Genomic DNA, 15,061 nt, shown 5'->3' with positions numbered 1-15,061 from the left:
AATATGTTCGCCATATTAAATTTGAAAATAAAAGATGTTAACTAAATAAATTTAATAATTATAATTTAATAAAAACTAAAATTTTAAGTTTTCTAAAATATAATGATTTAAATAAAAGTATAGACATAAGGACAAATAACATAATTTAAATTAAATAAGTCTTAGATTTATTTTATTTTAAGGCTTCCCTGGCATAGCTTTTTGCTCTGGTGCGTTGAATTTTGAAGATTTTTTGTTTTCATTGGAACGCATGATGTTTGGCGAACCAACAGTCCAATGAGATTGTCTCACTGCTTGTCAAAATTTTGGCTGGAGCTTTTAGCTCCAACAATTGCAGTTAAGTGATATAATTATTGTTTTATCACTTTTATTCATTATTGTATTTTTCAATTTACTTTTTATATTAATTTAATTTAATTATTATTTTATATAACATAATTTCATTATATATTTTATTATTTAGTATAACTATTATACAAATATTTTTAATGATTTAACTTTTAATATAAATATATGTTTAATAATTTTAATTATAATTTAACATAAATATAATGAAAATGTTTATTACAAGAATTTTAAACTCCACAATCAGCTATTTAAATTTATTGTTACCATTGTTTTCAACATCACCATAGGCAATTCAAAAACAACCTTAGTTCTATCACATGTAGGTTGTATTAAATTTATTTTAGTTTAGATTTGAATATATTTTTATTATTAAACTCATCTCGGTTTATAAGCATTTGTGATCCTAATTACACTTGGGATATTTTAGATGTAAAATTGAAGGGAGACTTGGTCAGAAATTGGCGACTTGGTCAGCAATTGGAGTTTTGACCTCACCTCACTCTTCAGTCCATTAATCTTACTTCTAGTTTATCATGACCAAAGACTAGTCTATGCTGAAAAACTCGGTTTCTTTTGGTCAAACTTCAAACATTCTATTCCAACAACCATTTTTTCTAATCCAAAACTCCAATGAAGTTCCTTTAAAAGCCCCAGAGTTTCAATTTCTTATTCAAACCCAAAACCTTTCACTCTCCTACTCCCTCTTTGCTTAAACCTCAGCATAGACAAGTTCAAACATTTTCCAGCTTTTAGTTAATCAAAACTTAACATTCAGGCCAAGTTCCATGGTTGTTACTTCTTGCTCTTCACCATTTAGGCTATTTCAATCCCTTTGGCTGCTTCTGCTTGTGATCCTTGAAGTTTTTTCTTCTTCATAACCAAATTTACCCGGTCTATAGCAGGTCATGAATTAGTATTTCCAAGTTCCAAACAAGGAATCCCTCTCTATTTTCTTACAGTGGAAGGAAAGAAGAAAAGGAAAAGAAAAATGGAGAACATGTGGAAGTGGGAGCAGGGGACACTAGTGAGCGAGCTGATTCAAGGAATGCAATTAGCAAAACAGCTAAGGTTGCATTTGGGTGCATCATCATCTTCTGTTGAATCCAGGGACTTGCTACTACAGAAGATCTTATCTTCCTATGAAAAAGCTCTTCTGATTTTAAAACTGAGCAGGCCTACGGAACAGCCACAACAAAATGTAGGAGGAATAACTTGTGTGCCAGAGTCTCCTCTAACCATCAACGGCAGCCCCAGGAGTGATGATTTAGAAAAGGATAACCAGGATATCAGAGATGTCTCAAAGAAGAGGTGAATTTGCAAGCTACAAGTTAATCATTCTTGTATGTTATTGCAAATTTTGTAAGTTGTAAATTTGAGTATGCTAAATGATTCCTGGAACTGGGTTTTGCAGAAAGATAATGCCTAGGTGGACGGATCAGGTGAGAGTGAGCTCTGAAAACCTGCTGGAGGGTCCTCATGATGATGGCTACAGTTGGAGAAAATACGGGCAAAAGGATATCCTTGGAGCCAAATATCCTAGGTGAATGACCCTTTTCCCTTGTAAAATGCTGGACTTTTGTATTAGTCAAAACCCTGATGATGGAATGTTTACTTTTGCAGAAGCTATTACAGATGCACCTATCGAAACACCCAAAACTGCTGGGCTACAAAGCAAGTCCAGAGATCAGATGAAGATCCGACCCTCTTTGAGGTCACATACAGAGGAACTCACACATGTGCAAATGGCAACCACGCAGTTCCATCCCCAGAAAAACAACATAAATCAAACACAAACGGCCTTAATAATACCAATTACCAACCATTGCAATCACAAGATGTCCTCTCAGAGTTTCGAGCAGGCCTAAGAGTCAATATCGAGGGCTTAGACAATAAAGAGATGGCACCCCCATTCTCTTTTGCTTCAACATCATTTGGGTGTATAAAGAGCGAAAACCATAGCTTTTCACCTTCAGGAGTACTTGATTACAACAATATCTTCGGCAGCTTTTCATCGCCGTTCATGTCTCCCGATACACCAGAATTAAACTACTTTTCAATTTCTCAGATGAACAACTTCCAAGGGGTGCTTAACACACAGCATTCTAAATCTGATCTCACCGAGTTGGTTTCAGCCAACGCTTCGGCCACCAATTCTCCAATTATGGACTTGGATTTTTCGCTCGACCAAGTGGAGTTGGACCCGAATTTCCCATTTGACACCCCGGGATTTTTCTCCTAACTCTTTTCCGCTATCGAATAAGAGTAACAGTAGATGTCAAATTCGGGTTCCAATAACCAAAGTAGGTTCATGGTGAGCCGTGTGTTCTGCGAAGAACTATTGTACAATACATCTCCCTTTCATTTCTATGTTGGTTTTGAGAAATTTCCTCAGATAACAAGTTTTGATATTTGTTCTTATCGAAATTCCATAATACTAGTGCTCAGATTTTCACCAAAATGCAAAGGTCCTTCTAACACTCACTGCAACTTCATTGCAATTAGCAAAGGAGTATTTTACGCAATGGCCATTTATAATCCAAATAAGTTGTCCATAACAACATACCGTGAAAGTTCACAAATCCTGGATTTCAGAAGAATAAAATCAGTATATACAGGGAAAAAGAATCTGCATTCCAACGATTCCTACATTGCTTGTCTTTACACATAGCCGATGGAATACATAAGCAAATGGTAACAAGTTAACACTTGAGAAATTATCATATATCACAAGTCCCGAAATAAGAAAACTGCAGGACAAGAAGCAACATCCAACAGAACTAAGAAGAGCTCATGGTACTTTAACAATGAAATGGCAAGGATATCGACTGAAATCATAGTTAATCTATATGTAAGGTTTCTTCTGGTTTTCCACATCCTGAACGGAGCTTGATGTGCCTTCTTTTGCATCCTTGGTCTTCCTAAGAGCTTGTCTCAGCCCCAAGACGATGAATAAGTTGGTTAAAGTGAGAAGTGATTCAGCCCCTCCATGTAACCAATCCACATTAGACAAGGAAGTACCGTATTTCACCTTTGCTGTCTCAACCCCACATGGACCAAGTCATAATTTGGCATCAATATGTAGAAACCAGTAAGTGTTAAAGGAATTGTTGATCATTAGCAGGAACTTACCATATATTCCGGCAGGGACTGCTCAGTAGACACAAAGTCAGCAAACGAACAATGTAAAGGAAATTAGTAGAGTTGAAACAAAGCCACCAATAGCAAAATCAAAATGCAGGCGAAAACCATCCAAAGTAAGGAACATTGTATAAAACTACATTGAATAAAGCCACATTTTCTTTGCTCTATATCCCTATTCGAGTCATTTCCTTTATGTTTGCTTTGGGCAGATTTTGTGTACTTCATGCTGCTCATCTATGACAAGTGCTACACCAATTATCAGTGTTGATGAAATAAATATAGAGCCACATAACTGAGAAGAAATCATATTGTAGAATATATAGATGACTTAGAACCGACCTGCTCGCCTGCCACTGGTTCAAAATGATAAAAAAAACAGACACCCAATTCTCTACAATTCTAACAGAATTTTCGAGGTTGCAGATGCCTCATTGTCATAATATGAATCTCTGCCCTAGCTATGAGAAGCCATCAATTCTCACTCTCAAAAAGCACAGAAGACATACGAGAACACTAGCAACTTAATTCGAATATCTAACATTTCTATTGGACAATTTAAGGAAACTTGAAAGGTATATATGCTAAAATGATGGTTATCTCAACACCAGTGCATTTATCAACAAAGTAGGTTTCATGTAAAATCATCAACAAAAACTAACTAATAATCTTTTCACTCCGTCTACATCCATGCTAAAATGTGTGATTTTATCCTACTCTTTTTGCCCAAACTAATTTCTTTATTTCATGGCAAAGAAAGTAAAAAATTTCACATAAAATTTTAAACTTAGAACATTAATCACCACATAAAAGCAACCTCATAAACTAAAGTAGCATTGAGAAAAGAAAAAGGTACATCCCAGGAAACTCACTGGTGGCACCCACAAAGGCAAGCAAGAAGTAGAAGCCAAAAAGGGTGAGCTTGGGAGCAGACTTAGACTTGGTGATGAAGTACAAGAAGCCAATATATGGGAACAGAGAAACTGCAAAGAGTTGAGAAGCAATGCTTTGTGAGTCAATATTTGGTGCCCATGGATCCACTGGCAACAACCACCCGCGCGCAATCCCTCCTTTCCTGTTAACAAACATTCCATCCTTGTAACTCCAGGAACCTCTGCTTGGAACTGTTGCTTGGTAGTTTTGCAAGAAATGGAAAGAACGTGGAACTGTTGAACTAACGGGGACAACATAATTGGGTGGTTTAGACAAAGTTTGTAAACAACTGAGATTCATGTTGTCAAGACTACTACAGCTTCGATTCAGCCCTTTTTGCTTTGAAGTTTGGATTTTTCTCCTCTTGCAGATGATGATTATGATGATGATGATAGTACTGTGGATTAGAGAATTTTTATCTGTAGGGTTTGGGATTCTAATGCAAACAATCTGCCACGCTGTAAGCTGGGCTGATTCTTAAGGCCTTCCTTGCATGCCCCCAAAGAAATTAAAAATATGCCATTATTGGACTCTTTTATGGTGCATTAAAATAATTTTGAGTTCAAACATGAATTCTTAATTTATATAATTGTTCTGTTGCATAATTTAAAATCTGATTAGCTTTTCCATCAAATAGAATGAAGAAAAACATTAACTCTCAAACTTAAATTTTTGAATCAACTTTTTTGAGAAAATATTATTAACAATTGGAATCATTAACAATAATATAAAGACATGATATATATTATTAACCATAGAGACTTAACCCACAAATAGGTAATCAATTTTGGTACTTAAATTTTCTTTGTCATAAATAGTACTTGAATTATTTTTTTCTCCCACTTAGTACATCTTACTCAAACTGTTATATCTAATTTAAAATGAGCTTAACCCACAAATTATTACTTAAACTATTCATTTTTTCTCATTTTGTATCTAAACTTTTTTCTTTTGTTACTAGTGATACTTAAATTATTTTCTTTTCAATTTGGTACGTCTGTTAGTTCAACCATTGAGTTATTTTAAAAAAAATAACCAATTAAAATTGACATATGGAAAAAAAGAGAAAAAATATTATTCTATCTTTTATAAATATTTTCTTTTTCTTTCTTTAGAACGAGACCGATGGTTGAACCAATCGAGCCGTTAGTTCTTGGTTTGATCAGTTCATCTGGTTCGATTAAATAAATTATTAAAAACTCATAAAATAAAAAAATCTAACGATAGTGAAAATCAGTTCAATTTGGTTTTTTTAGCTTGGTTCAACTGGTTTGTATTGATTTGCGAGTTAATCAATTAAATCCCTATCTCTGTACTAGTGTCATGGGATACGGATCAAAACCCGTGACCATTGCGCACAGAATGACCCATAGAGGTCAACTTATTAAATGAGGCTCATTTGACCCATATGAATTGGCTTGATACGTGGAACCTGTGAAGAAGCCCATATACTTGAATCCTAGTTAAAGTGAAACACTCTAATAAATTGTATTTTAATAGGATAATTATTGTAAAAATCCTAAAGGATAAACATGTATAGAATTTAAATCCATTAGGACTCTATTATTGATGAGAACTAATCTTAGCCGTTAATGTAAATTGATCTGTACCGTTAGATCTGGAGGAGCTCAACTGTAAATAGAGGTTTCCCCCTTCATTTGTAATCACTTTATTCTTTCTAAGTTAAAGAAATAATGATAACAATTACTTAAACACTTGGTGTGCACTCTCTTTTTGTGGTTTTCTTTGTTCGTAGCTTCTTCCTTTTTAAAGTTTGCTTTTGCTTTGCTTCAGTGCCTTAAAGGAATTCTGTAAGAATCCTCACTTTGTGAGAGTTAGGCTAACTTAGGTGCATTTAAAACAAAGGAATTGTTTAAGACTGCACGATTTTCGATACAAAAAGTCTAGCCCCGTGACAGTTTGTAACACTCCTAACCCATATTCATCACTGAAACAGGGTTATAGAGCATTACTAGGGTTTACGGATAAATAAAAAAAAATTCAAACATTTCATTACATATCAATACTCATAATAAAACCAATCAAAATCATATATTTTATCCCTTAAACAAGCCCTCATGTCCCGAAATACATATTAGAAACAAGTCGGGACTAAATTAGTAACTCAGAGAATTTTTTAGAAATATTTAAAATTTTCAACACTGCAAGAGTCACACGGCCGTGTGACTCACATGGTAACATGCCCGTGTCTCAGGCCATGTGGGCATTTGAAATAGGTACACATGGTCGTGTCTCAGCTCGTGTCCATACCCATGTAACTCTCTAACTTGGGTCACATGGCCAAGTCACATGCCTGTGTGCTAAGCCATGTGAGCATACTGACTTGCATTACTAAAAGATACAGGGAACACACGACCGTGTCATACAGTCACCTGGTTGTGTGTCACACACGACTGATACACACGCCCGAGTCTCTACCTGTGTGGACGAAAATAGACCATTTTCTAAGCCAAATTGTAACAGCCCGATTTTGGGCCTAGTCGGAACAGTGGTTTCGAGACCACCAATATGAAGTAATAGAAAGTATTTTATTATTATTTTAGAGTTATAGCATGTTTATATTAGTGCATGAAAAATTTGGTGAAGAAATTTTAGCGTTTGTAAGCTTAATTGCGAAAAAGGACTAAATCGCATAAAGTAAAAAAGTTTTAATTTGATAGTTAGGGTGTTAAATTGCCATGTATCTTAAATTGGGGGTCTTTAAAAGGCAAATATACCCTTAGAGAGAGGCTTGGCCAACCCTGAGACAAAGAAATTAAATGGTCAAAGTGTTAGGTAGTTGATGACCTAATATGTGATAAAATAATACTAAAAAGCTTAGCCTTCATCTTTTTCCTCCATCCTTTCTTTTTTTTTTTTTGACCAAAAATATCAGCCATTAGAGGGGTTTTTGAAGCTTGACATTTCAGTCACTTAGTCTCTCTACAAGTAAGTGATTTTGAGGGCTTTTCTTGAATATTTTTGTACTTTTGAGATCCTTGTAGCATGAGCTTTCTAACATGGGGACTATTTTGCAAAATGGTTGAAAGTCTAGGATTTTTCCATGATAGTATACATGTGGTTTTTTGAAATTTTATGGAAGAAAATGAACCATGGTTGTGAAATAAACAACTTTTGTGAAGAGATTTCTCATGAAAACCCTAAAAGGGACCATTTTGCATAAGTGTAAAATAGGTGATAAAGGTGTGAAATATTGAAAAATTTGGACTACTTCTAGTGTAAAAAGTAATCGACTAGGTTTAAGATATGAAGAAATTCTATAAAAAAATCGATTTTCGGACCTAGGGGTAAAATGATCATTTTGCAAAAGTCTAGGGGCAAAATGGTCATTTTGCCCAATTTTAAATTGTTGAGTACCTAGATTAATAAATTGATTAAATCGTGAATTTTTATCATTATAGATCAAGAATTACAAAATCCGGGCCTAGACCGGGGAAAAACAAAGCTAGCAGACTAAGCCGAGATAGCCACCATATTTTGAATACCGAGGTAAGTTGTATGTAAATAATACAACTACATTGTCAATATATGTGTTTGAATTGATATAGCATAAATTTCTTGTTTGTGGAAATAATTATGTGTGATGAAATTTTGAGATAATAGAACTCCCATTTTAACCTTAGGAAATAAATCGGATATTTATGCCATGACATTCGGGTCATTTGTGTGCTAGTGTAAGACATGTCTGGGACATGCATCGGCCATATTATGAGAGCCAGTGTAAGACCATGTTTGGGACATGGCATCGGCATTGAGACGAGAGCTAGTGTAAGACATATTTGGGACATGCATCGGCCTCGAGATGTAAGCCAGTGTAAGACATGTTTGGGACATGCATCGACTATATGATGTGTCAGTATAAGACCATGTCTGGGACATGGCATCGACACGAATAAGTGAGAGTCAGTGTAAGACCATGTCTGGGACATGGCATCGGCATTATACCCTATGTCTGAGGCTTATTGACTATCCGATAGTATTTCAATGGTTCAATGGTGAGGGTTATAGTTTAAGTAAAACGAGAAAAGTATAACCATGTTATGAGTGATATAGGTACCTAAATGAAATGCATGAGATGTGAGCTTAGTATATGCTATGTGAATTGGGTTGGATAGTGACGAGTAAGTTGTGCTTATGCTTATTTTAGTGTTATAAGCATGATGATGAATGGTAAAGTTGTCGTTATATTTATTTTCATACAACTTACTAAGCTTTATGCTTACCCTATTTCCTTCCCATTTTCTTATAGTGTCGCCAGAGTAGCTTAAGGATCATTGCCTACGTCGGAGAAGCCAGTCACACTATCATCAAAAGCACTTGGTATAGTTAGATCTTTTATTTTTATTATGGCATGTATAGGACCCTAACTTTTGAGTTTTGTGTCATTGTTAACTGGCCAAATGTGTTGGCTTACTCTAGCATTTGATTTGTTTTGTGTAAGGCCATGGAAATTGGCAAATGTTGAAAGTTGTTTTATAAATAGAAAAAGTTCTTTCATGAACGAGTAATTTATTGGTTGCTTAAGTATAAATGAAATGTGTGAAAGCCTTAGCTATGGTTGCTTAGTTGAGAAATCATATTAAGTTAGACTTTGATATGTTGTTTGTCATTAAATCATGTTTTAGGGTGGCAAAAGTCTTGGTAGATAGCCTTATATTGTCTACACGGGCAGACACACGGGCGTGTGTCTAGGTCGTGTGTGACACACGGCCAGCCCCATGGGCGTGTTGTCCGGCCGTGTGTCCCCCGCACGTAAAAATTTCAAGTCAGTATGCATAGTAGTAAACACACGGGCTGAGACACGACTGTGTGTCTCAGCCATGTGAAGGATACGGCCTAGCACATGGGCGTGTGCCTTGGCCGTGTGACCCTTAAGGATTGCTGACGTCAGAAACAGAATGTCAAGGTTTTTAGACATGAGCTAGGACACGAAGGTGTCATGGTCGTGTGAGAGACACGGTCCATAGACATGAGCATGTGTCAGGCCGTGTGAAAACCCCTGTAGGTTTGAAATCAGAATTTAATTCACACGAACATGTCCCTAGAGACTTAGGTCGTGTGTGTCACACGGGCCATCAGCACAGCCATGTTCTAATGACCACACTGGCGTGTTGCCTATCTACACGGGCATATGTCCTATTTTAAAGGTCATTTTCTTAGTGTTGGTTAAAGGATCTGAATTGGTCCCGAGTGGTTTCCAAGAGGTGTTTTGGACCTTATAGGCCCTTGATAAGAAGTTTTACATAAGTTTGATTTTTTTTTAGTATGACTGAGTTTTAATGACATCAAAATGTGGAATGCATGTGTTTGAGTTTAGTAACACCTCGTATTCTGTCCTGGCATAGGGCACGGGTATGGGGTGTTACACACATTTCTCACCCAAATTGATACCAACCTAGCCTCAACAATTTGCACATCAACAAACCATAACAAGGCATTCAACACAAATGAAAATCAAGTATTAAACATGCATTATCACCACATACAACCAATATGCCCTTAGGCACCTCATATGACTACTTAAAACATGTCAACCAAGTATCCAAACTTACTTAATTAACCTATCTAAGCAAGTTACCAAAGTTCACTTTAACTCAATTATATACATACATATATCACTTATACTAACATCACACTCATACCTTAATTTCATATCAATGTATATGTTGGTTATATAAACAAAATATTATTCATAATATTTACATAAGCTAAATTTTGACCAAAATCAAACAAAATCTTATACATGCCATATAAACCGTATTTAATGTTTCAAAAACTACTGAGATAAGCTGGATAGTGTGACTTGAGTACTGATCCGATCTTCCAACTTTCTGAAAATATACAAAGACATTAAACAACACATATTAGCTTAATGAAGCTTAGTATGTTCGATGGGTTAAACATAAATCTTACCAGACCTACTATAACAAGTCAAATAAATAAAATCATTCATGTCAACTCCCTGCCATTCACAATTTCAATTGATAAATACATCCGTATTCAAATTAATACAAAAATACATAACATTTCTTTCAAATTCATTAAATAAATCACTTTACCAAAAATTTTCATTCGAAGAACGACTTACGGATAATAGTACATCGTTAACAAAAACTCATAAGAGCTGGCCAACAGAAGCTCGAAAGCTGAACAGAAGCTCATAAGAGTTGAACAAAAGCTTGTAAGAGCTGAACAGAAAGTAAAATATGAGAGTTCGCAACAAATGTTGAACCCCGATTTACTTGGAAAAAATGTCGTTGTCTCATTCCAATACCATCATACACCAAAATACGAATGTATTCAAATTCTGCGTTCTATTCAAACTGAAATCCAATTCAATATTATTGTGACAGCCCAAAATTGACCCTACTCGGGAAGTGGTTTCGGGACCGCTAAACCGAGTCACCAAAATGTTTGAACGTAATATTTATTGTCTAGAATATGTAATTACGAATGTGTGAAAATTTCAAGCTTCGATTTAGCCGATTGCATGTGAATTCAGTTAGTAGGACTTGTGTGACACTTTTGAAAAGTGATAGGCTAATCTATAAGGACCTAATAGTGCATGTAGTCAAAGGGAGGACTTGCATGTCAAATTTCCCCCAAGTTCTAGTGGCGGCCATGACAAGGAGTAGGGCTAAACATGTCATGAAACATGTTTTGTTGGTGCATTAGGGAGAAACAATAAACAAATAAGTATGGGTAATAAAGAAAAAAAAAAATGTGTGTGTGAGTGAACCCCCCATTGCAGTGTATTGAGGAAGAGAAAAGAAAAAATTGTTCATCCATTTTCATTCTCTCTTGACCGAAAATACTAGAGGGAAGGAGGAATTTTGCTTCATGCTTGGTTTGGAAGAGGATTAGGAAGAGGTTTGGCTATACTTGCATCAAGATTAAGGTATGTTTGAGGTTGTGCCATGAGATTCATGCATGTTTTTAGTGGATAGCTTGATGCTCTTGTTAGCCCATGGTTCAAACCTTTGTTATATCATGGGGATGGTATTTGGCCAAGGTGGATTTTGTGTTAATGCCATTGCATGCTAAATATGAAGCTTGCTAATGATATATGTGATGGTGGATTGATGGCTCTTGGACTTTCTTTTTAGTATTTTGAGTAAGACATTAAGTTCTTTGTTTAATCATGACCAAAATTATGGTGTTGTGATGTATTCGCCATGGTACATCCAAAAGTGTGATTTATGCTCATTGCATGGAAAGTAAGATTTGTGTTTTGAAATTATGTTCATGTTTAGTTACAATCAACTTGAGATTCGGCTCTAGCATATATATATGTATATATGTTTGTACATGATGTATTGGTATGACATATATACTATTTCAAGGTGTATATTTGCTTGTGATGATGTTTGGTTATGAAGTAAATGAGAGATGTGTATTGAGCTACGATATGTAATCGTTAGTTAGTAAAATGTATGCTGTTTTGTGTGGTATTAAGTGTATAATTGGCCTCAACATGGACATGCATATTCGGCCACATGAGGGAAATTGGTGTGCATGCATTCGGTTAGAGGCAAGCATATTGATGCCTATTCTTGGCTTAGAAAATTGGCTAAGAGGAATATTAACTAATGTGTTGAGTTCGATTCATGATTTCGTACACATGCGACTTTGATGCCTAATGAGTATATATATTGGCTAAGTACCTTGTATTCCTCTTCGATGCTCAAATGATTAAATCGATTTATTTGTTAAATTAAGCTCAAGAGCAAAGGGAACTAGATCCGACAAAGGGAAGGAAAAAGTGGTCGAATAGCCATTGAAATCGTTCGACGACATCCTAGGTAAGTTCTTGAGTAATAGAGCTTAAATTCGAATTGATTAGATCATGTTTAAAGCAAATTAAAATCATGCTCTTTGTGTGTGGCTATTGAGCCGAAATTGCAAGTGTGAAAAGTGCCTTGTGTTTGAGTTTTGCTAATGAAAATGAAATACGAATGTGTCATAATTTATTGATAATTGTGCTCGGTTATTCGAATGATGTGCGGGCTAAGTCCCGAAGGTTTTGTGCTAAGTGACTATATCCGGACTAGGATCCGAAGGCATTCGATGCGAGTTAATAAATCGGGCTAAGCCAAGGCATTTGTGCAAGTTACTAAACCCGGTTAAGTCCCAAGGCATTCGTGCGAGTCACTATAATCGGGCTTCGTCCGAAGGCATTTGAGCGAGTCGTTATATCCGGTTAAATTCCGAAGGTACGTGATTCGAGAATGAGCGATCTTGCTGTAAAATTTTCAGTTAATACGCTTGAAAAATTCCAGCAATGAGGTATGTTCGTATGTGCTTGAATTAGTTGATTCCTTGAATAATATTCGCTCGATCGAGTAATGGGTTTCGGTATTTGGCTAAGATGATCCCTTATGTATGAACATAGGGGTTGGAATGTGAAATGAGTAGGATATTGAGAATTTGTGCATATGAAATTATCCGTTAGCTTTATGAATGCTATGCTTTTGTTGTGCTGGAATTTCTTGCTCAAACTTACTAAGCATAAATTGCTTATTCCGTTTTCTCTGTTTCTTTGTTTATAGATTTTGGCTCGTCAGCTATCGGACTCGGGATTTTGGAAGTCAAGTCTCCCACACTATCAAAGCCCCATTTTGGTACAATTTTGGTTGAACTTTGAAATGGCATGTATAGGACTACCCTTTTGTTGAAGGTCATGTACCTTTCGGTTTTGTGTAAACTTGGATAGCCATGCGAAAATGGCTTATATCGTTTTAGCATAGTACCATAATCGTTTGTATGTTGATCATTATGAGGTATGGAATTGTTTTGAAACGATTAGCCATTGGAATGGTTAATCATGATCACACTTTGTGCTATGTATGCAAAAGGGCCAATTGAATCATGGAAATCATGAAATAGGTAAAGCCTACCTTAAAGGCAGATGCTGACAGTAGCAGTGATGTGGATGTGAAAAATCACTAAAAATAGTAGGAATGGTATTAAATAGTGAATAAATTATGTAAATTAACTTTGATGAATATACTTTCATATGGAAGAAATGAAACGGTCATATGAGTTATATGTTAAGAGATATTAAAGTTCTCGTGAAACAGGGCCAGAACGGTTTCTGGATCCCCTGTTCCGACTTTGGAAATTCATTTTAAAATAACCAGAGATAATTAGGAGTCATTCCATATATGTATAGATTCCTCTCTGAGTATAGTTTCTATAGAAACAAACGGCATCAGTATTAAATCCCTGTACAAGGAGATATTCAATTCGTAACGCACAAAGGTCAGTGTAGTTGAACCCTGGAATAGGGGAGACTTTAACTAATAAACTGTACTAATTGGCTAGACCAAAAATTCTAGAAAAAATTCTGTAGATGGAAATATGAGTCTAGTTTCAGGGAAAAATTACGAAACTGATTTTTGAGTGGTAAAACCCAAGTTATGATTTTTGAAGCGACTAGTACACAGATTGGCAGCTTGTCTGGGAAATTCTCAATAAGTGGTTTGAAGCCTGTTAACACCTCGTGTTCGACTCCGGCGACGGTCTCGGGTTCGGGGTGTTACAATTATAATTCAAACATAATTCATTTCCAACAATAGAATAAATAAATAATACTATTCACCAATTTATAAAAAAATATTAAATTTTAACCGTACGAACTTACCTGGCCTGAATTGTAGCAATTGCAGAAGTTCAGGGACTATTCTGCCATTTTTCCTTTTTCAAGAGTTTCTACGGGATCCTGATCTAAAATAAAAAATTACTCATTCATTAGCATATATTTCACTTCTAATTCATTTCACAATTAATACCCTTTTATTTTTTAAATTTACACAATTACCTCAAACTTTTACAACTTTTGTAATTTAATCCTTTAATTAGTTAATCTATCAAATTAACTCATTTTCCTCAATAAATAATTTATTCAAATATTCTAGGCCATTATACAGCCCCTAATAAACCAAAAATTCACTATCAAATGCTAAATCTTTTAACCTTTTCACAATTTAATCCTAAAATCAATATTTAACCAAATTCACTTTATAAAATCATCACACAACAAAATAAAAACTCTAAATCTATGTTATTTATAAAAAAAAATCTAATATTTATCAATGGAAACTGATGCAGGTCTCAAGGCACAATTTCAGACCCAAGGATGTGATGGATTCACACTACTTCAAGGCTCAACAACAATGTCAAAGGCTAAGCAAATCAAATCAGGAATTGATCAAAGACAAGATTCGAGTATTAATCTTTTTGAGGAAATGGAGAATGATACATGCACAGATGGGATGAAATTTATTAGATTCCAATCATCAAAATTGCCAATTTTCAGGCTTGGGAAATCAGCAGACTTTCAAAGACTTTTGGGATGGGATCCTGGCATTTCTGGATTGAGATGTCTTCATGGCGTTTGAAAATCTATCTCCTAGCTTCGAAACGCATTTGGAATCATTCAATTTTGAGTTTGGGAGCTCAAGTTATGACCATTTTAGTGAAGACTATGCGAGCAGAATTTCTGAGACGAGAATTATGAGTTTCGGGCTTTTAACTCGAGTTTAAATTATATTGGGTTTGGGTTTTAGGCTTAATTTTTATTATATATGAGCCCAATATTTTATTTATCAGCTCTTATTAT

General features: G+C 35.3%; 2 protein-coding genes across 2 annotated transcripts; one reads left to right on the top strand and one right to left on the bottom strand.

Annotated features, from left to right (window-relative positions):
- The first annotated feature begins 982 nt into the window (after positions 1-982).
- On the top strand, positions 983-2,806 carry LOC108470214 (probable WRKY transcription factor 41). Its single transcript, XM_017771488.2, has 3 exons — positions 983-1,656; positions 1,760-1,888; positions 1,969-2,806. Exons 1-3 carry the CDS (start codon positions 1,337-1,339, stop codon positions 2,585-2,587), a joined length of 1,068 nt encoding a protein of 355 aa, XP_017626977.1. The 5' UTR covers positions 983-1,336; the 3' UTR covers positions 2,588-2,806.
- A 70-nt stretch (positions 2,807-2,876) lies between these two features.
- On the bottom strand, positions 2,877-4,950 carry LOC108470216 (uncharacterized). The gene is made up of 3 exons (XM_017771489.2): positions 4,359-4,950; positions 3,478-3,495; positions 2,877-3,381 (listed from the first exon to the last, which is right to left on the bottom strand). Exons 1-3 carry the CDS (start codon positions 4,717-4,719, stop codon positions 3,191-3,193), a joined length of 570 nt encoding a protein of 189 aa, XP_017626978.1. The 5' UTR covers positions 4,720-4,950; the 3' UTR covers positions 2,877-3,190.
- Positions 4,951-15,061: the final 10,111 nt, after the last annotated feature.

Source organism: Gossypium arboreum, chromosome 8 (genome assembly GCF_025698485.1).
Source record: "Gossypium arboreum isolate Shixiya-1 chromosome 8, ASM2569848v2, whole genome shotgun sequence".
Classification (NCBI taxonomy): Eukaryota; Viridiplantae; Streptophyta; class Magnoliopsida; order Malvales; family Malvaceae; genus Gossypium; species Gossypium arboreum.
This window is presented reverse-complemented; position numbering and strand designations above follow the sequence as displayed.